General features: G+C 31.2%; 4 protein-coding genes across 4 annotated transcripts; 2 read left to right on the plus strand and 2 right to left on the minus strand.

Moving 5' to 3' along the window:
- The first annotated feature begins 2,686 nt into the window (after window positions 1–2,686).
- Window positions 2,687–5,085, plus strand: LOC123665640 (protein FAM183A-like). The gene is made up of 3 exons (XM_045599915.1): window positions 2,687–2,813; window positions 4,191–4,350; window positions 4,749–5,085. Exons 1-3 carry the CDS (start codon window positions 2,687–2,689, stop codon window positions 4,912–4,914), a joined length of 453 nt encoding a protein of 150 aa, XP_045455871.1. The 3' UTR covers window positions 4,915–5,085.
- On the minus strand, window positions 5,072–9,248 carry LOC123665641 (coiled-coil domain-containing protein 103). The gene is made up of 2 exons (XM_045599916.1): window positions 9,011–9,248; window positions 5,072–5,250 (listed from the first exon to the last, which is right to left on the minus strand). Exons 1-2 carry the CDS (start codon window positions 9,151–9,153, stop codon window positions 5,139–5,141), a joined length of 255 nt encoding a protein of 84 aa, XP_045455872.1. The 5' UTR covers window positions 9,154–9,248; the 3' UTR covers window positions 5,072–5,138.
- Window positions 9,249–13,944: 4,696 nt separating this feature from the next.
- On the plus strand, window positions 13,945–15,428 carry LOC123665339. Its single transcript, XM_045599652.1, has 4 exons — window positions 13,945–14,106; window positions 14,387–14,545; window positions 15,006–15,145; window positions 15,239–15,428. Exons 1-4 carry the CDS (start codon window positions 13,945–13,947, stop codon window positions 15,426–15,428), a joined length of 651 nt encoding a protein of 216 aa, XP_045455608.1.
- A 951-nt stretch (window positions 15,429–16,379) lies between these two features.
- LOC123665472 (protein SREK1IP1-like) lies at window positions 16,380–19,035 on the minus strand. The gene is made up of 3 exons (XM_045599773.1): window positions 18,780–19,035; window positions 18,095–18,267; window positions 16,380–16,598 (listed from the first exon to the last, which is right to left on the minus strand). The coding sequence occupies exons 1-3, from the start codon at window positions 18,891–18,893 to the stop codon at window positions 16,463–16,465; spliced, it is 423 nt and encodes a 140-aa protein (XP_045455729.1). The 5' UTR covers window positions 18,894–19,035; the 3' UTR covers window positions 16,380–16,462.
- Between the last annotated feature and the right edge of the window lie 377 nt (window positions 19,036–19,412).

The raw sequence follows: 19,412 nt of genomic DNA on the forward strand, positions 1-19,412 counted from the left end.
GTCCAATAGATAAAGCTCAGACTTTAAACCCCGATTTTATCACATTTTGTAGATTTTTTTACGATTTTGAATAAAAGTTTGTCAACTATACAACAACTATTATACACCTAGAAATAAGTCTTATATATTTTTTATCATTTATCCGCTTCCGCAACCTCTCTCGCTTCGCTCATCACAATCCATCAATTGTAAAGTACTCCACGCGCGTCGCGGTCGCGTCAAGAATGGCAGATATACCGTACGGAGCGTTTTTAAATTCTCCCTGGGATCTTCATTTGAAGGACTTCATTTATTACATTTTTATATTTATTACGATTATATTTATCCGCTTTATTTTACAAAGCAATATTTTAATAGATTATAATTTTGACTTTAGCAACGATTAATTTCTTATTTGCTAAGGATAAGTAGTAAACGATATCACTTATATTTATCTTGCTAAGCAAAAAGTAGCTTTTTACTTAGAACAATACATATGCTGCATAAAATATACTTTCATATTATTTTAGTATTTGTTTTTTATATTTAGATCAGAAAACTACAATTTTGTTACTTTCATAAAGATGACTGTAATTATATTATTAATTATTCACTTAAACTTTTCAACTATATGTACCCTACTATAATCTTAGTGATTATCACATGCTATGTATAAAAAATTTTAATTGTAATGACCAGTTGGTCAAATGATTCCAAGGACATCCAAAACATCATCTAAGTCTGTTTAATCAAACATTTATCAGAGACATAAATCAATCCACTCAACCATTATTTCTTCAAGATTACCTTATTTTTAACATGTTTATCAAAGAACGTTTTTTCTTAAAGTAAGCAATTACTTATTATAGTAAATAACGAAAGGCCTAATCCAGCTTTAAACTATAGGTAATCTGTGGTAAATCCTTCGTCATCTAACACTAATCTGTTGCCGGCGAGCCACTAAGCTAATTACGCCGCTATTAAAGTCACCCTCACCTGTTGATTACAAACGCTAAATATAAATAAGGATGTATTATAGACACATCTAAAGCTTTTACTTTTTGTAATCGTAAACGACAAATGTAATTATATTTCTTTACTTACTTAATTTAAAGCTCGCAAAGCATTGTTTGCGGTCATGTCACGTTATGACACGTTATGCCACGACACGATAAACCACATAACATTACGTGACGTCACGTCGTGTTATGTTATTACTATCGTACTATAAATATAAATATCTATAACAAGCACACATGATCGTCTGTTCCTTAGGTAAGCAACTTCATGCTTGTTTTATTGAACAGTCAATTGATATAGTTACATATCTTTTTTTCAATAAACACACATACAATACACGTAAATAGTACATATACATATATGAATACATCATTGCTTTCTGGTTCGAGGGTTGTGAGTTTGATTTCTACCCCGAGCCGGGATTGTTATAAACTGCTTCCAAGGGGCTAGACATACTAAGTGTACCTACACTAACCATTCTTTCTTCCAAATACCAAAGTTGCCTGATATAAAATACAAAAACAAACCCACTGTAAATAGCTTGTTGTATTGTATAAGTTAAATCCGTCGTACAATATATTTAAATAAATATATTAATAGTATAATCTATTAGTCATTTATTGCTAACTAGCTGACCCGGCGAACTTCGTATCGCCTAACACAAACTTTATCGTATGGTATTAAAGTTCAAATTGACTTTTAAGTATTATCACAAATCTTTTGTATGTGAGTATAGAAAAGTGTTGTTTTTAGACTTTTTCAGGAAATTTAAATTTTTTTTTTTTTTTAGAATTTTTCTCTCCGTAAGAACCATCCTCGTACTTCAAGGAATATTTTAAAAAAAGAATTAGCGAAATCGGTCAAACCGTTCTCGAGTTTTGCGCTTAGCAACACATTCAGCGACTCATTTTTATATTATAGATTTAGATAAAGTTACATCAGTAATCCTTGACCAAAAACTTTTATCATGTGCAAGTTGATGCGACAAATTAATTTTTGCGTTTCAATTCATTGTTTAACTTTTTAGAGGTAGTGACGTGTGACGACATACGACGTCAATCAAAATTTTTGTAAACGATATAATTTTAGAAGTGAAATCAGTTTTCTTTCATACCTAAAATATTTCTTTTTTACAGATATAACTATATACATTTGTAACTTCATGTAAGTATTCTTATTTATTTAAGGTAATGAAATTGAATTTAGTACTTACTTACATAATATGTCCTAAGTAACAAAACCAAAAATTATAGTTATATAGGTATAGTTACTGACATGTATTGAAGATTTATCAAGAGGTAAAACAAGCCCTAAATAATATGTACGATTTTATTTTTGTGTACCCACACATTAGGAATTCTAAACATTTTTGAATATCATATCAAAAATTGACCGCTCCAGCGGGATTCGAACCCGCGTCTCCGACTGACCGTGTCGGCGCTCTAGCCAATTAAGCTATGGAACAATGTACCCGCTAGAGCGAAATTCTTGATATGATGATTTTTATTTTCGGTTTAAGCGAACCGCGTTCGGTCACACGGTCAGTCGGAGACGCGGGTTCGAATCCCGCTGGAGCGGTCAATTTTTGATATGATATTCAAAAATGTTTAGAAGCCCTAAATAATTTTAAATCAATAACATGAATTGATAGTTACAGTTTTAAGGGATAAACGCAGTGGTATTAAAAATGGGCCGAGAAGGAAAATGTACGTTCGGAACGCGGATGCCGATCGACATTCACATGCTTAACGAAATCATATACAGAGAAGTGAAACACTTTCGCAATTATAAGATATATAGACCGAACTTTGGATGTAAGTAGAAACATAACGATCCCATAATTCTATTCGCTTTAGCCTGTAATATCCCACTACTGGCATAGGTATCTTTCTCCATGTAGGAGAAGGATCAGAACTTAATCCACCACGCTGCTCCAATGCGGGTTCCCGACTAGAAAAAAAGATCAGGCTCAACCAGATCATGTATCTGAACCGGATCAGAATAGAATGAGGCATGCCAGATCCGGCAAGCTCTATCAGGACCGGGTCTCGGTCCTGGACCAGTCCAGACAAGGATAGACTGGTGTGAAATATAATGAAGCATGGTAAGGCATACTGGATCAGGACCCGGTCCGGTCCAGATCAGGATAGCCTGATGTAAAATATAATCAAGTATGGTAAGGCATATAGGATCAGGACCCGGTCCGGTCCAGATCAGGATAGCCTGAAAGAAATTACGCGAACTGAGCCTGAATCGCGCTATTAATGTTTTTAAGCGCACTTAGTATAGATACAGTTATCAGGACAGTCTAGCAGGGAGTCCATTTCTACACAGTGGAGCAGTCGTAAGTAATAAGAAATAGTTAATTAGTAGTTAATTATTAGAAGTTGATAAATAAAATTTAATTAATAATAATAATTAATTAATAACATAAAAATACAAATAATAATATTTAAAGTAAAAACATAAATAAATAATATATTGGAAAAAAATAAACGGAAATAAATATCATAATAATTATGTTAAGTAACATATTTATAATATCAATTCTTTTTTTTTTTTTGTTAAACAATTTTTCGAGAATATACATTCGTGTTTTTTAAAAGGACCGGACCGAACCGGCTAATCAGGATGAGATGAGATTTCCTGATCTGGACCCGATCAGGAAATCTCATCTCATCCTGATCAGGTCCAGACCAATCATCTGCGTTACATGCCTTATCTAGTCCTGATCAGGCATGCCTGGTCCGGTCCTTCTAAGGAAGACGAAAAAATTTCTACTCGGGTTAGCGCATAAATCTATTATTTTTAAGTAATATTGGTTTTTGACCTCTTGTTACCTTATTACATCTAACAAACAATGTTTCTTAGACAAAACAGATAGATATGTTTCTATTTCGAATTTAATCAACTTATAATTTTGATTTTAAATGAATACAATATATTAGAAAGAATTTAAATAATTCGTTACACAATACCAACATATCTGTACTATAAAACAATACTACAGCAGCCTGCAAGTATAATACTTTTGACAAATACCACATGTTACTATTGAATTTGATTAAGCTTTTTGATTAAAACTTATCCAAAGCTTTACTCTAGTCCAAAATGTACTTATTATGGCTTATCTCGTTTTCAATAACTATAAACTTATGATTAACAATTATAAACTGAATTATTTCTCATAGCTATACCAGTGACGGGCAAATTCTATGCCGCTCATGACCAGCTCAAAGCAGAATCGAAAGAGCAAACTGAGAAGGTCGATAACTATCATCACAACGTTGCGCAGACGAGGGCTAAGGGACCACATAGCAAATACCCTGCACCGGCGACTGACAACCAAGTGTACGTAATTTTTTTTAGAAAATTTAGATAATTAGTATATATTTCTTAAATATCAGCAAATTTTTAATGTCAATGTACTTTCACACCAATTTTTTCAATTAGATAACTGGAATAGTAAGTACTGCCCTGTTACTGCGTTGATGAACGAAAAACAACGATTATCACATCATAATCGGTAGTCAATTTAAAGTTGCCAATGAATCTCATAACACTTCTCACTGCCATCCCATGACATAGTGACATTGACAGAGTTGACTACGCGACTGCAACGCTCCTGGTATTGCAGTCGTCCATATACCACAGTATCTGCTCATCATCAGGCGAACTTGTTTGCCACCATTATAGCATAAAAACTAGCATAAACTGCTAAATGAAAACTTTTGAGATATTTTTTTTAGTTATGGCTGGTACGACCAACCATTAGTTCCAATGGACCGTAACGACCGACGCTTCTATCATCCGAAGAGGGAGAGCTCACACACTAAAGTCGAAATCATTATCCTCATGTCTAACCCGAGGAAAAGAGGACAAACCTCGCAAGATGTCCCACGAAAGGTGAAATAAATGCCTAAATTGGAATTAACAAGCAAAAAAATAAGATAAAAAGACACTTCCAAGCGCAGCGTAAACCGCTTTGGGCCAGATTATCTCAAGATCTGTACTCAAACATTTTAATACTTTGATAGCTCTATACTGCTCAGTATAAACGTGTTAATAAAAATATGTCTAATTTAACATTTATTTATTTTTCGTCAATTATAATTTAGATTTTATTTTTATTATTACAATTACTCCTGCGTTTCTTTATCTTTAGCGGCGTATTGATTCCAACAGTTTTTCGCTTTCTTATTGAAATCCTTCTTGTCCAGTGGACGTAAGTGAGCAGCTGCGACTCGATCACTGTAAAATAATAATATATTTATCTGTTGACTCTAGTATTGAGAGCTATGGTATATCTATCTATACTTAAAGCAAACAATTCGGCAGCATTAGTCCTCCTGATAAAAATGACATTATTACTGTTTATGTTAACAAAATTTCACCATTACCAGGTCTACGCATTACAAAAATTTCTTCTCAAACCTTAAATATGATTGTTACAGCCTGAATTTTAAGAATAATTTGGTCTGTGTAAAAGCTAAATGTTACTTCATGAATGATACACAAAACAACACAAAACCTTAGTATGTAGGTATTTATCAAATAGTATCTGTATCTCAAAATTTGCTTATATTATCTGAAAAACCTAGAGAATTTAAGCTTGTCTAGAATATTAACATAATACTATATAGTAGAAGAGTTGGGTTGTTTAATCGGTCTGACTTCCTGACCTATTGCATTGACTTTTTTGCAAAAACACACCCTGTTTTTGGAGGAAGATTATAATACGTAGCATTTATACACACTGGTGCATAAGTTGTCGTCACAAACTAAGACAAAACCACGCGGATTCTCTATTAAAATAATAAAGCAATAACAACTCTAGAAAAGAGAGGGCTTGTAAAACGTTATGAAATGAATAATGTTTTAAATGAAATTGAGAAAGTTTCTTAATATGTAAATAATCCTTTCAACAGTCAAATCCCTTTGATTCTAATAATTGACATTAAAGTTTTGATCTCTATTTTATTATAAAATGAAATTGTTGACCAAGGCTTTATTCATATTGACGAAGAGTCGCAGCGTTGTCATAAATCTTTATTAGCACACAATAAATGAGATCAATTTTAATAAACTACCACTCTCTCCATACGAATTAACCCATTCCTCCCCAGTGTCCTATTTTTAAGACACTATTTTCATATATTTTTTTTTACATGTTAGGCCTTTTATTTTTATTATTTTTGATGAAAATCATATTTTTACAATATTTTTCTAATAAGATAATTTTTCTTCACTATAAAAAATGTTTACGCAATTTTACTGTATTTTTTTTAAACTGATCTTTTCTGTTACCTCAAGAAGAGAATTATGTTCCGATTTTAAATACCATAAAAGAAAGAGGTTACCGACTTCAAAGTACATAAAACTGATTTTTAGATCTCTATCAAATATATAACAAATAAAAACAAAAACAAAATTTGATTTGGGAACTTGTGGTATACATTAAAAATAAGCCGTACTATAAATATGACACTGGGAACATGTCTGTACAATTTGCCGCGAAAGCGCGTTCGATCCTGTTACGCTACATACAGGTTCAAACGTGTCAATTGTTTGTTTCTTGCGGGTCTTGCTTGTTTTTACATTAGTCGATAAGTCTACGCCGAACACATTATCTCTTCGTATCACCACTTGCCTCAAAGTAAACTATATTGGTGTAGAGATGATGATGTACACATCCCATTTGTTGAGCGAGCAATGTCTCGTAATCGTTTTGACAAAATTAAATCCTTTTTACATTTCAATGACAACTCAAGAATTGATAATACTGACAAAGCTTTCAAAATTCGTCCATTTATCGATAAAGCTAATGAATCATTCCGAAAGTTTGGGGTATTTGAATCCAATTTAGCTGTTGATGAAATGATCGTCAAATATTTTGGTCACCATGGAATCAAACAATTTATTAAAGGTAAACCAGTGAGGTTTGGGTACAAGTTTTGGGCACTGTGTGGAGTCAGCGGATATTGTTATAACTTTTCGCTTTATATAGGCAAGGATGCTCAAATCCCTGCTAGTACTGGCGACGGCTTGGGTTCAGCAGTTGTAAAAAAGTTGCTCTCTGTATGTACAGATCCCAGAGCACATGCAGTCTATTTCGATAACTTTTCCTGCAGCATGCAATTGTTGATTGATTTGAAATCTCAAGGGTTCAGAGCTACAGGGACAGTCAGAGACAATAGAACTAAGAAATGTCCTATCATGACCAAACAAGAGATGAAAAAGAAAGACCGAGGTTATTCCGATCATCGTTTTGATAAAAATAATGAAATATTATGCGTGAAATGGCATGACAATAATGTAGTATGTCTTTTGACTAATTTTGATACTGTTGAACCTTTTGTAAAAACTAATAGGTACTCAAAGAAAGAAAAGGCCAAAATAGCCGTGAATCAGCCAAGGCTTATTCATAATTATAATAAAAACATGGGAGGAGTGGATAAACATGATTGGCTGATTTCTAAATATCCAATCCGCTTTAGAGGTAAAAAATGGTATTGGCCTCTAGTCACCCGTATTTTAGACATGTACCTAGTGAATGCATGGATTATTTACAACCAGGTAAATAAAGATGAAAACATCCCTCTGCTAGATTTTAGACGAAGGGTTTGTTATTCTTGGATTAAAAAATTGGAAGGCAAGGCAAGTAAACCTACACCAGGTTCTTCAGAAGTTCTTTTACAACCTGTCAGGTTTGATAATTTTGGTCACTACATGACGAAGAGGGACAAACAGAGGCGTTGCCAAGGACACGGCTGTAAAAAAAAACCTCTAACCTTTTGTGTTAAATGTGAAAAAACACTTTGCAGTGATTGCTTTATACCTTATCATACAAAATAAGCCCATCAATTTTTTTTTAAAACAGTTTGTGGTCATTGTTTTCAAATAAAGCTGATTTTCTAATAATTGTTCACTTTTATTATTTCTGATCACATGTCCCCATTGTCATATTTATAGGACAGGCTGACTCAGCAAGGAAGGTAATTTTTTTATTTTATTTTTTGTCAAAATATTTTTTCTTAATATATTATGAATTTAATTTAAAGATTTTATCAAAAAATTCCAATGTTTTCGATGCTTGGGAAGTAATGGGTTAAGCAAACTCCGCTAGATCCCTGATCTCCTGGATTTCAACAAAAGCTGAATGATCCGAGTACCTTTTTGTGATAACTATATATAGTGTGATGTATGTACTGTATGATTTCTGGTTAAAACTAATTACCTATATGTTTTGTTTTGTTGCTCGTTAAATAGTGTTCGTAAGCGATGTGTGTCATGAATATATTTTGTTCTATTTCTATTCCTAAGTATATCGATTCAAACCGACCGAAATTCTAACGGGAACGCCTGTCTTAAGGGCTTATTTCAACTATTCGATTTGAATATCTCATTCTACTTTACTAAGTTTAATTGGTCAATTATTTTATTTATTTATTTATTTATTTATTTTTATTTATTATTTATTTCATTTGGACAAGAGTAGTTGCTACATCACAATTTTCACATAAAAACTATACTACAATTGAGCTTAAAAACTCAACATTTTAAGTTATTACAACATGCACAAAAAGAGATGTAACACTAGTATTATCAAAAACATTATATCTACAAATTGAAATACAGATGAGTATAATTAAAAATAGATGTAGTTAAAGTTAAAAACAAACAAACAGCAAACACAAAAACCAATAAAAGCAAAATCATTTATAAGTAATTAATCCCTCAACAATTCCAAAACAACTTTTTTGAACGCAGATAATCTTATAATATATATAAATCTCATGTCACAATGTTTGTCCTCAATGGACTCCTAAACTACTTAACCGATTTTAGTCAAATTTGCACACTGTGTGCAGTTTGATCCAACTTAAAAGATAGGCTATATTTTATTGTGATATATTATGTTATTATTATATTTCAGAAAAAAATAAGGTGATACGAAGTTCGCCAGGTCAGCTAGTATATTTTAACGCAAATGGGTCAAAATGTAACTTACGCAAACTCCTCATATGTTTTAGCAGTATGAATGGCATCACATTTAACATCATTGACTCTCCAATGCCGTCGATCCTGCTCCACGCTTTTTTTGAGTTGAAGCTCCATAGCGATTATATCATCTTGACTTAGAGGTTCATTCATAGTTAAAGTTGTTGACTAAAATGCTTGTAATAATTAATTAGAAGACTAATAAGCAAAGTGTTTGTAATAGCTTGCAGTGATTGAATTGTCATATAAATAACAACGTTACCGTGGTAACTTCGTCATATAAATAACAACGTTACCATGGTAACTGTTAGTAGTTGCAATGTACTGAGATTGTATACAATCTATATAAATAATAAGGGTGGATTTTAAAACACAGAATATATATATACGAATAAATAAAATAGGAGTGTCTGTTTGTAATATTAAAATAATCGCTTTTTATTAAATGCATATGGATGCTTTGATGTACACGGTACATATACCAAAACAATATTTTCTTAAAATTTTTGTCTGTCTGTCTGTCTGTTTGTTCCAAGTAATCTCTGAAACTGTCGGACCGATTTTAACGGGACTTCACGGGCTCACAAAAATAAAATCGTTGATCAAAATGAAACTTTGAATAGTTACGGGTTTCTGTAAAGAGCTCACTATAGAGGGCGCCACGGTTCGCTTAAACCGAATATAAAAATCATCATATCAAAAATTTCGATCTAGCGGGTATATCGTTCCATAGCTTAATTGGCTAGAACACCGACACGGTCAGTCGGAGACGCGGGTTCGATCCCCGCTGGAGCGGTCAATTTTTGATATGATATTCAAAAAAACAGTATTATTTGGTTGTGATCTTCTGTAAGTTTCAGAGATTTCTCCAGTCTGGCTGTGAACTACCTTAATGTTAGTATAGGCCGATGATTATAATTAAAATATTTTATAGTGGCCTTTTCAAAAATATTTTTTTTTAACTTATACCTGCCACTTCAAATTAAAAAAAATCGATGTAAATTTAAAACTAAAGACAAATATTCTTGTGAGCGGACGGTTAGAAAAACATTATCATGTAAATAACGTACAACGTTATATTTCTCACGATTTGGTTCACATAATAACGACTCAATTTTTTTTAAATTAAGTATTTCGTGCTTTTTAGAGTTCCTTAGCAAATAGTTCACATCGATTTATTCTTGGAACTATTGTATATAAAGATACTTCATACATATGTATTCTAGAACCATTAGTAAGACAATAAGTAATAATAAATGAAAGTTTAGAAAAGTATAATTTCATTCGAGAAATGTTAAGCCTCTGATTAACAATTTTTTCACGGAAAAATCCACTATATTATTTAATAGTAACTATTATATTGTCACACGGATCCATTTAATCAGTCCGCAAAGTACAGTATCAAGAACCATTAGTCGTTTTAAACGAATTACGCTTAGTTTTAGAAAAAGAAACCTCGTTTACGTTTTTTGAACTATGAAACACAATTAACAACCTAGATAGTTTCAACGTTTTTATTCACAAACGCCGTGTCAAGCAACTTTTATTACAACAATGAATATCAAAAACCTGACCGATGTGTCAATACAACATGCTAATAGTTAATTATATTGTGTAATTTTAAGTTGAAAAAGTTTAAGGTCCAAAAGACTGTCTTCTCTGTGACAATGGCACAAACAGACGAAATAAAAGAAAAGTGGAACCTACTTTATTCAACTAACATGATTTTACCTAACTATTTCTAAGGAACCTAAATTGACTAGACGAAATATAGACCATAAAATATCACAATGTGAGTTTTCTTAGTATTAGCGGTTCAGTAGTAGTGGGTGTCGTAAGAGGCGACTAAGGGATAACAAGGTTCCACAATCACCTTGGAACTTAAGAAGCCGACCGATGGCGGGATAACCATCCAACTGCTGGCTTTGAAATACACAGGCCGAAGACGGGTATCAGCGTCTTCGGTGCGACAAACCCAGTACTGCGGTCACCAACCCGCCTGCCCAGCGTGGTGACTATGGGCAAAACACATGAGTTCACGTTATTTTTGGCGTCAACTTGTGGAGGCCTATGTCCAGCAGTGGACTGTATAGGCTGTAATGATTGATTGATTGATGATAGCGGTTCAGTAACTATGAATGTCGATTACTTCTAGTCGACTAAACGATATTACTTTTAAACGACTTTTTTATTATTTTTGTTCCGGGATATTACACTACAAATATCTGATTACAAAGCCATTGCCCACGAAAAAGTTACACAAAATATACACATTTTACATAAAGTGGATCAAATGATCATTATTGTGACCAAAGCAAACCCAACATTTTTTATCAAGAAATAATTAGAAGTATTAGACTCAAAGGATGAGTAAAAACAATATTCAAATTAAAAAAATATTTGTTACAAAATACGTATTTGCTTTAATATGCCTATATCATAAAGGAATTATAAAATAAAATTTTACACATTTTTTAATATTTTAGAAGATAATACAAATTAAATAAAAAAACTGTTTTCTTGATAATAAAGAGTATGGTGTTACTCAAAAGTACGGTGTTAATTAAAACTCATGAAATACAAAGGGGAACATAATAAACGTCAAAGTGTTTATCAAGAACTGCGCAATGTTGACAAAACTCTTATAAACAATTTCTATGAATAACTCGACCTGTTTAAATTAGTCACTCAAAAAATGTATGATCTTTTAACTGTACAATACTACATTAAATATACTTCTATCGGGAGGTATTTTTCAATATGAAACAATTAATACGTGCCTTCTAGCTATTTTATATAAAGAACCAGGTCACTGGTTACAAGCAAGGCCATCAAAAATCCTTGGGATACTAACATAATAAAAGTCTTAGAATTGCTTTGTGTCTCCGATTAAGAGCTCCACTGTGTTTTGAATACAGCCGTCCATGTGGAAATGAGGTTGATGCTTTCGGACTACACAGCATTTCCTGCAACAAGAGTTTGGTAGGTATTCCCACCTAGGATCCCTTAATTAAACCATAAAAATAGCTCTGGTAGTAACTATCAGTTCCTGCTCTTATCGATCCAACTGGAATTAGTCGCGATGATAGCAAGAGACTCGATGAATTGACGTTGGTTTCCTGTAAAAGGTGGTAATTTGATAGTTTAAAAAGTTCCATACCCAAAAACATCACATACCTATCCATCACATCCTTCTCTTGTTTCTTTCAAACGTAAATTAAAGGAGCACTTTATTTCTCAACTCAATTTACAATCATCTACTTAATGGATATGTAAGTATATAATTACCTATAATATTATATCGTGTATTTGTATTTATGTGTGTACGTATGTATGTATGCATATGTGTATATGTATATGTATGATATATGTGTATATGTATATTTATATGTATGATATCTGTATGTATCTATGTAAGTGTATGTATTTATACCTGTAAGTATGTAATATATTACAGTTCTTTAGCTATTACGTTATTATTCTTGCACTGTGCTCCCCGCTATATGACACTCTCTCATGACCATTGGTTGACTGGAAGAGATCTCTTCTAGAGATAAGTCCACCTTTGCCATCAACTTTATGTATAATTTTTCTATACATTATTTTTAGTGCAATAAAGTATATAATATAATATACGTACGTTTTATTATTAATACCAAAACAGAACAACTGGATATTAGAAATATTTTTTTATATTTAATATAATTAAATAATTTAAATAATAGAAGCGACATGTTTCAACTAACCGTGTTATATCAAAAAGCGTGCCTTATTTGAGTCGCGGCGGATTTTCACTGGAACTAATAACAATATGTTCATATAGCTTTGAACTTCAATTGCGTAGTGACCAAAGATAAAATGTTTAAATGTAAGTTTTATCTAATTCGTTGTTGGTAATAATTTATTTTTTATAAATGTTTATCTTGTCTTATTATAATAATGATTAAAATATAATTATTTACTAGGGATATAATAAATATATTACCAGGGATAGACTTTATTTAATTGTTGATTGATGTCATAAATATAATATCACAGTACTTAATCGATTCGATACACATGTTGTTTGTCCGCGATGGACTAACTACTTTACCGATTTAAATCAAATTAAAATAAATAAATATAAATAAACGCTTCACACTCAACGGCCCCCAGTTGGATTTTGTCCTGTGTTGGGGGTCCGGAAACACACACAATACACATATACCACGACAAACAACTATACGGCCAATACAAATATCTGTCGTAAGAGGGGATCGAACCCGCGACCGTCAGCGCAGTACTGTGACCGCTGCGCCAACGCGCCGTGGTACGTACAGTAAATACGCATATACCGTGTGCAGTTTGATCCAACTTGAAAGATGGCTATTTTTGTAATTATTATTTTTAAGAAAAAAAAATCTTATATATAAAATTCTAGTGTCACAATTGATTATAATTTTGATTTTTTTACTATAACAGTCGGCTGTTACCTATAATACAAGCATAAGTTGCTTATTTTAGAAACAGACTGTGTGTATGTTTAATATAAAAATATATAAAAAATATGCTAGCGTGCTTGCTTCGAGCTTACAGTAGGTACCGGAGCTCCTGGGGGAATCGGGGATAGGGTCGCCAACGTGCTTGCGATGATTTTGGTGTTGCAGATGAGCCGTACGCTTATTTGGCGACCTAGTTGTACTTATAAAATAAAAAAAAATAGTCCACACTCTTGTCTAACTACCACCTAGTGGAAGAGAAAGAATCAAGTTTATCCAATTTTAACTCATAAACATCTGATAACAAAATAAAATACCAATCTATAAATAGATATTTTAATTAGAACCACGAAATGATACTTAATTATTTTTGATATTTTATTACTTTTACCTACAAATAAATAAGGTCACTCCAACATTACAACCTCTCGTCCTTATTACCAACACGACTGCAAAGCCAATATACATGAAAGAAAACATAACCTGCATCGAAGAGCAGCCTTCAAACATTGGTTCTTACGAAGTACCAACACAGAGAGATCTCGTCTTATTTACCAAAGATCTCTTAATAAACTTGTTCGAAACATATAAAAGAGAAGCTATGGCACTATTGAGGGATATTAAAGAGGTAAATACAACAATAGAATAATAATTAGTCTTTACTTGCATTAGGTGCGTAAAATACAGTCGCAATACTGGCTTAGTTAATTTCAAGCAGCTTATATTTCATAGCACCTCCTGGATTAATCTGTGAACAAACATTTGATTTCTTTTAGTAAAATATATCGATTTCAATCAATTTACTATCTATGTTTTCTTTGCATTCGAGCCTTGATACATTTTAATTTTACGCTTAGATATTGAGGTTAAACACTATCAAAAAGTAAATAATACTAAAAATCTTTTAGATAACGAAAGCGACACGAGAAATAGAAACAAAATGTAAGTACGACAAAGCGACCTACAGACAATGCGTTAAGCTTGTGAGTGGACAGAGTGAAACTATTACTAAGAGTCTCGTAACGTCTGTAGAAATGAAAACACTCGATATTAAAGATCTTACAGAGGTAATATGTTAACAAAAATTTTACAATTAAGGTTTTTTTTTTTGAACAAAAAAAATTGTCTTCGATTGATGGACAAATGATAAAATAAGAATGTCCATAATACATATATAGTCGAAGTCAATTAAATACAACTTTTTAAAGATAACTCAAAAATTACTCGTCTAATCTCGCTGGAATTTAAAGGGAATCACACAACTAGCATCAGCTTTTAAATAATAAAAAAATCATCAAAATATGTACACATCAAAAATTCAATCTGATTGAGATCCTTTTCCTTTTTTGAAATCGGTTAAAAAATATTATAAAATAATTCAACCTGCAAACTACATCATACGCACTATGTATTTATAGGCAAATTAATTAGAATTCGAAGCTTGTGAGTCTATTGAACATTTGAGTCTATAGAGCGTGCTATATTTAATGATTAAGTTGAATAATACTAAACTTTTACATATTATAGAACACCATTTGCAATATATCAGAAATGAAAAAGGATCAAATATCACTAATTAAACTAATGGTACAAGAAACGACGATGTTGAAATTTGCTTTACCGGGATTTTTGAGACTTTACCATTCTTGCTCGATACATTGTGATGAGTAAGTAACTTATAATAAAAAAGGTTTATATTCGAAAATATTAATTTATTAAGAATCTTTAAAACTTTAAACTATTTAACGTACATTGTTTAGGTCTCGCCGTAAAAAAAATACAAAAAAACCGTTACGCCGTGTGACGGATCAAGATCTCGCGATAAAGTATTTTTTAGCAAAAAAGAATAATATTCAAACTCATAAAAAATTCAGGACGCGCTGTCTAGCAAGAATTCTAATTGTTAAACTGGGTGCGTTCATTCTAATCATGTTGAGCCTGAGATTGTGAGTGATGTTTCCAACAAAACAATCGATCGAGCTTTCACGTACTTCACATACCGACCGCTAGATGGCAGACCAGTCTGTGAACTTTTGACGTGAACTTGACTAAAACTTTTTAACAACTTAACCAAAATATTTGAGCTTTTTGTAGATTTTAAAGTGTAATATTTGAAATAATATTATAATTTGATATAATTCATTTGTAATTAAAGATATAAATTGTGTTTTTATTTGTACCACGCGTCTAAGTGCCTATGTCAATTTTTTGTACGTACTTTCAACATAAGTTAAGGAATTCGAGTGATTCAGGTAAGAAATATTTGTTATATTAACTAGTTTCATTCATTATTTAATAGTATATGCTAAATATTAAGTTATTACTATATAAGGACAACTTCTAGGTATGAAAAATAATTAAAGGAAGTACTTTCTAGTCGCGCTACGTAGAGCTGATCTATTTCACTTTTTATAATTCACACAATATAAGCGAATGTATGTCATTTGTCATATAATTAACACAAGCATATTTTGTAGTAGCTCTTATTAGTCAATGAACAAAAGTAAATAACGGAATTATCGAAAAATAAAATTATGAAATCACTTATTAAACGCGAAACTTTTCTAATATAAACATTATTATAGCATGTGCATATTACGCTAAAAAATCATATCTGAATATAAGCCAACCTAATTTTCAATACAATAAGTAATTAATTTACATACTTTGTTTATGTTATTAATATTTTCTCTACTGATAAAGGTTGTCTGTAAGATATTAGTATTAGTGATAAGAACGCCTTGGCAATTTTTTTTAAGTTTTATTTTCTTTAATGTAATTTTAAATGTGCAATAAAATTATAAAAATTATTAAATTAATAAATACAATATTTATAAAAATTGTTCTTTGTAAATACACACACAAGTGAAATGATATTGGGGTATAAATAAAAGAAGCAGATTATAAAAGATCAATTTATTCAAAAACTATTAATTATTGAACACAATTTTAGAACAAGTCAGATAGTCGAGTACAAATTATTTTTAATACTTTTTACTTTTCTTGTGTGATTTTTTGGACTTTTTCTTTTTCTTGTGTTTTCTTTTTTTTCTTTTATCTGAATTACTGCTATCTGATGATGTTGAACTGCTGCTACTCGTTGAAGATGTACTTGATGACCTATAAATAAATAAAAGTTAAAAACATTATAAACAGCTAAGATATAGACATATTCATTTCAAACTGCTGCTACAACCTGTAATACTGGCATTAAGTTGCCTACCTCAGAAACAGAGAATCGTGTGATATATAAGACACGTTAATATATAATTAGCATAAAAAATATAGGAACTTTTATTAGAGCACTTTTTTCACTACAAGGAAAACAGTATACAATAAATGTGTGCTAGTTAAAGACCTCAGATAACATATAACCTTTTATTGGTGCAAAATCCCATAGAATCAGAGTTAAGTACCTCAAGGATAAAGATATGACTGTTAATACAACTCATAATGGATAATTTTAATAACTTAATATAAATTAATTACTTATTGTATTGAAATAATTTCATATGATATGTATTTATTAGCTACTTTGGAACTTTGAAAATTACAAACAGCATAAAAAATTTCTATTGTTATATCTATAACTGGTAGGACAAAGAAAAAGAAGAATATAACTGTCTCTAAAATACTTTTCTGGTCATTTAAAAAAAATTTGGTTGTCTGTAAAGTTGGTTTACGGTTGATAGTTTAACGTGACAACATCCTAACAAAACATCTCCTCGGACGTATAGGCCAATCGAGTGATAGTATATGGAATATACATAGATGCCCGCATTCCATATACTATTATTGAGCAATCCGGGACAGTGAGCGCGTAACGCAATTTTTCATCCTTTTTCGTGTATACCACCGGCGATTTAGTACAGGTTGTCACATCAAAAAAAAATCTTTAAATATTGCATAATATGACTTGTGGTAGTATTTAGGCAACGTCTTTTAGCCTTTTAATAAACAAAATAAGAAGCCTTTATCAAGCAGATACTCTCAAATTCAGTATAGAAATTAATTTACTTGAAACATTTTACTCAGTAAATATGCCATTCCTGAAAATAAATTCCTAAGATTATCATTTGTCTCCCCGATTCATTGTTTCGACTTGATGTTGCAAATTTTTCTAGTAGCTATACAGATAATCTGCGTATTTATGCTTTTTTTTTGTTTTATCTTAGTTGAGTGTTTATTGACATCTAAAAAAGGATTCTCATCTTATGCAGGGGTGCCAAGTGTGTAACATATAGTATTTGTATTCAATTTAAGAGTTATACACTTTCAAGGAAATTCTAATTTGCAATATTGCAACTTTTAAAGATGCGGCTATCCTTAAATACTTTAATTTTATACTATACTGTCAATTAAAATAATGTACAGCCTACAAAAATTATAATCCTTACAACAAACAGTTAAAAAAATGAAGAGCATTTGTGTGTTTTGGTCAATAGTATTGTTTTAGCTAATGTTTGAAATGCTAGACTAATAAAACTAAGGAAGCTTTTAAAAATAAATAATATTTTATTTGAAAATAAGAAGATGGTGTGGATTAGCAAATTGGAAACTATTCTTAAATAAATTTATGTTAAGGGCATTTGTAAAAAGGGTAATTAGAAAAATACCTAGATCTCTTTCTCTTCTTGCTTTTCTTTTTCTCCTTTGCTTTCTGTAATTTCTCTTGCAGTTTCTGCCGTAGCTCAGCTTCTCGTAAAGTTTGTAAGGGAGTTGCGTATTCTTCTTCACTGTCGCTACTCGTGCTGCTTACATCTAGAACAATTTCTTTATTGGGGTCTACCTGTTACAAAAAATTTAGTTAATATTGAAAATTTATTATCAAACCTTACATATAAATAAATAGAACACAATATTGAGTTGGTAATTTAATTATTAGAGAAAAGAATATATTGTCATCACCCAAAACAGAATGAAATAACATAAAAATATTGGATAATTTGGATCAAATTTAAAATTTCATTTGACTGCATTTTTGTCACACTTGTGTTTGTTATCATTTCTTTTTAAGCTGATGAGGGAAGGTTATTCCTAGCATAATATGCTTATTTTGCTGTGTATTGTAAATCAATGTTTCTTTATTTTCTAAATATTTGTAAAGGAAATACAAATATTTATTGTCTTGTATTAAGCAACTTCCTCGTGAAGATTATTTTAGTAAAGTGCAAGTTATCTAAGCTTTCAGTATTATTTTAGTACATTTGATTGATATACATATGATATTTGATTTTATATCACACATGTTTGTTGTATATATAGTGTTATGTTATCAATTTTAACTTATAATAAACTTACTTTAATGAAGTTTCTACATTGAAAAGTTAAGTGTCCGGCGTAACCGCACTTTTTACATGCCGCTCTCGAAGTATCTTTTCCTATTTTAGTCACTAAATCAGTATAGTTCGACATCTTTTTCACTAATCGTTTTAGAAAATACTAGAAAATTACCTATTACAAGTAAAACTTTGAACCAAAGTGCTTTGAACTACTATTGAGTTGTTGACGCTTATTTTGAACTGTCACATATTTGTCAAATTGCTCTGCGAGTTGAGATGGAGTTGAGCGTGCTCTTTTACGAAACGTTTCGTTAAACGCATATAAAAATGCAACCGGTCAAATAGGGAATTATAACCAATTTAATTATTATATATTTAATTTAAATAACTAAAAATACTACCCTAATAGTTTAATACCTTTATTGATTAAATAGTAAATTTTTATATAAAACGTTATACTTGTGAACTACCTAACACTTGTTCAGCTTAAACTAAAATATTACGTAATTATTCAATTTATATACGATTTTTTTTTCCATTTTTAGGTAATATTATTAAATGATGATTATTATTTTAAAAAATTATTTTGAAATCATTGCTAATAATAATGTTGTTACTGGTCAGAGTCAGCAGGTACCTACACGTTTTAAGA

This window comes from Melitaea cinxia, chromosome 24 (genome assembly GCF_905220565.1).
Source record: "Melitaea cinxia chromosome 24, ilMelCinx1.1, whole genome shotgun sequence".
Classification (NCBI taxonomy): Eukaryota; Metazoa; Arthropoda; class Insecta; order Lepidoptera; family Nymphalidae; genus Melitaea; species Melitaea cinxia.

Bases quoted from the DNA above. Each gene is read 5' to 3' on its own strand.
- LOC123665339 (XM_045599652.1), top strand. From the start codon at position 13,945: ATGAAAGAAAACATAACCTGCATCGAAGAGCAGCCTTCAAACATTGGT. The intron at 14,107-14,386 runs GTAAATACAACA...AAAATCTTTTAG, and splicing joins TATTGAGGGATATTAAAGAG to ATAACGAAAGCGACACGAGA. The intron at 15,146-15,238 runs GTAAGTAACTTA...TACATTGTTTAG, and splicing joins TGCTCGATACATTGTGATGA to GTCTCGCCGTAAAAAAAATA.
- LOC123665640 (XM_045599915.1), top strand. From the start codon at position 2,687: ATGGGCCGAGAAGGAAAATGTACGTTCGGAACGCGGATGCCGATCGAC. The intron at 2,814-4,190 runs GTAAGTAGAAAC...TATTTCTCATAG, and splicing joins ATATAGACCGAACTTTGGAT to CTATACCAGTGACGGGCAAA. The intron at 4,351-4,748 runs GTACGTAATTTT...TATTTTTTTTAG, and splicing joins CCGGCGACTGACAACCAAGT to TTATGGCTGGTACGACCAAC.
- LOC123665641 (XM_045599916.1), bottom strand. From the start codon at position 9,153: ATGAATGAACCTCTAAGTCAAGATGATATAATCGCTATGGAGCTTCAA. The intron at 5,251-9,010 runs GTAAGTTACATT...ATTATTTTACAG, and splicing joins AAAACATATGAGGAGTTTGC to TGATCGAGTCGCAGCTGCTC.
- LOC123665472 (XM_045599773.1), bottom strand. From the start codon at position 18,893: ATGTCGAACTATACTGATTTAGTGACTAAAATAGGAAAAGATACTTCG. The intron at 18,268-18,779 runs GTAAGTTTATTA...TTTTTGTAACAG, and splicing joins AATGTAGAAACTTCATTAAA to GTAGACCCCAATAAAGAAAT. The intron at 16,599-18,094 runs GTATTTTTCTAA...ATTTATTTATAG, and splicing joins AAGAAGAGAAAGAGATCTAG to GTCATCAAGTACATCTTCAA.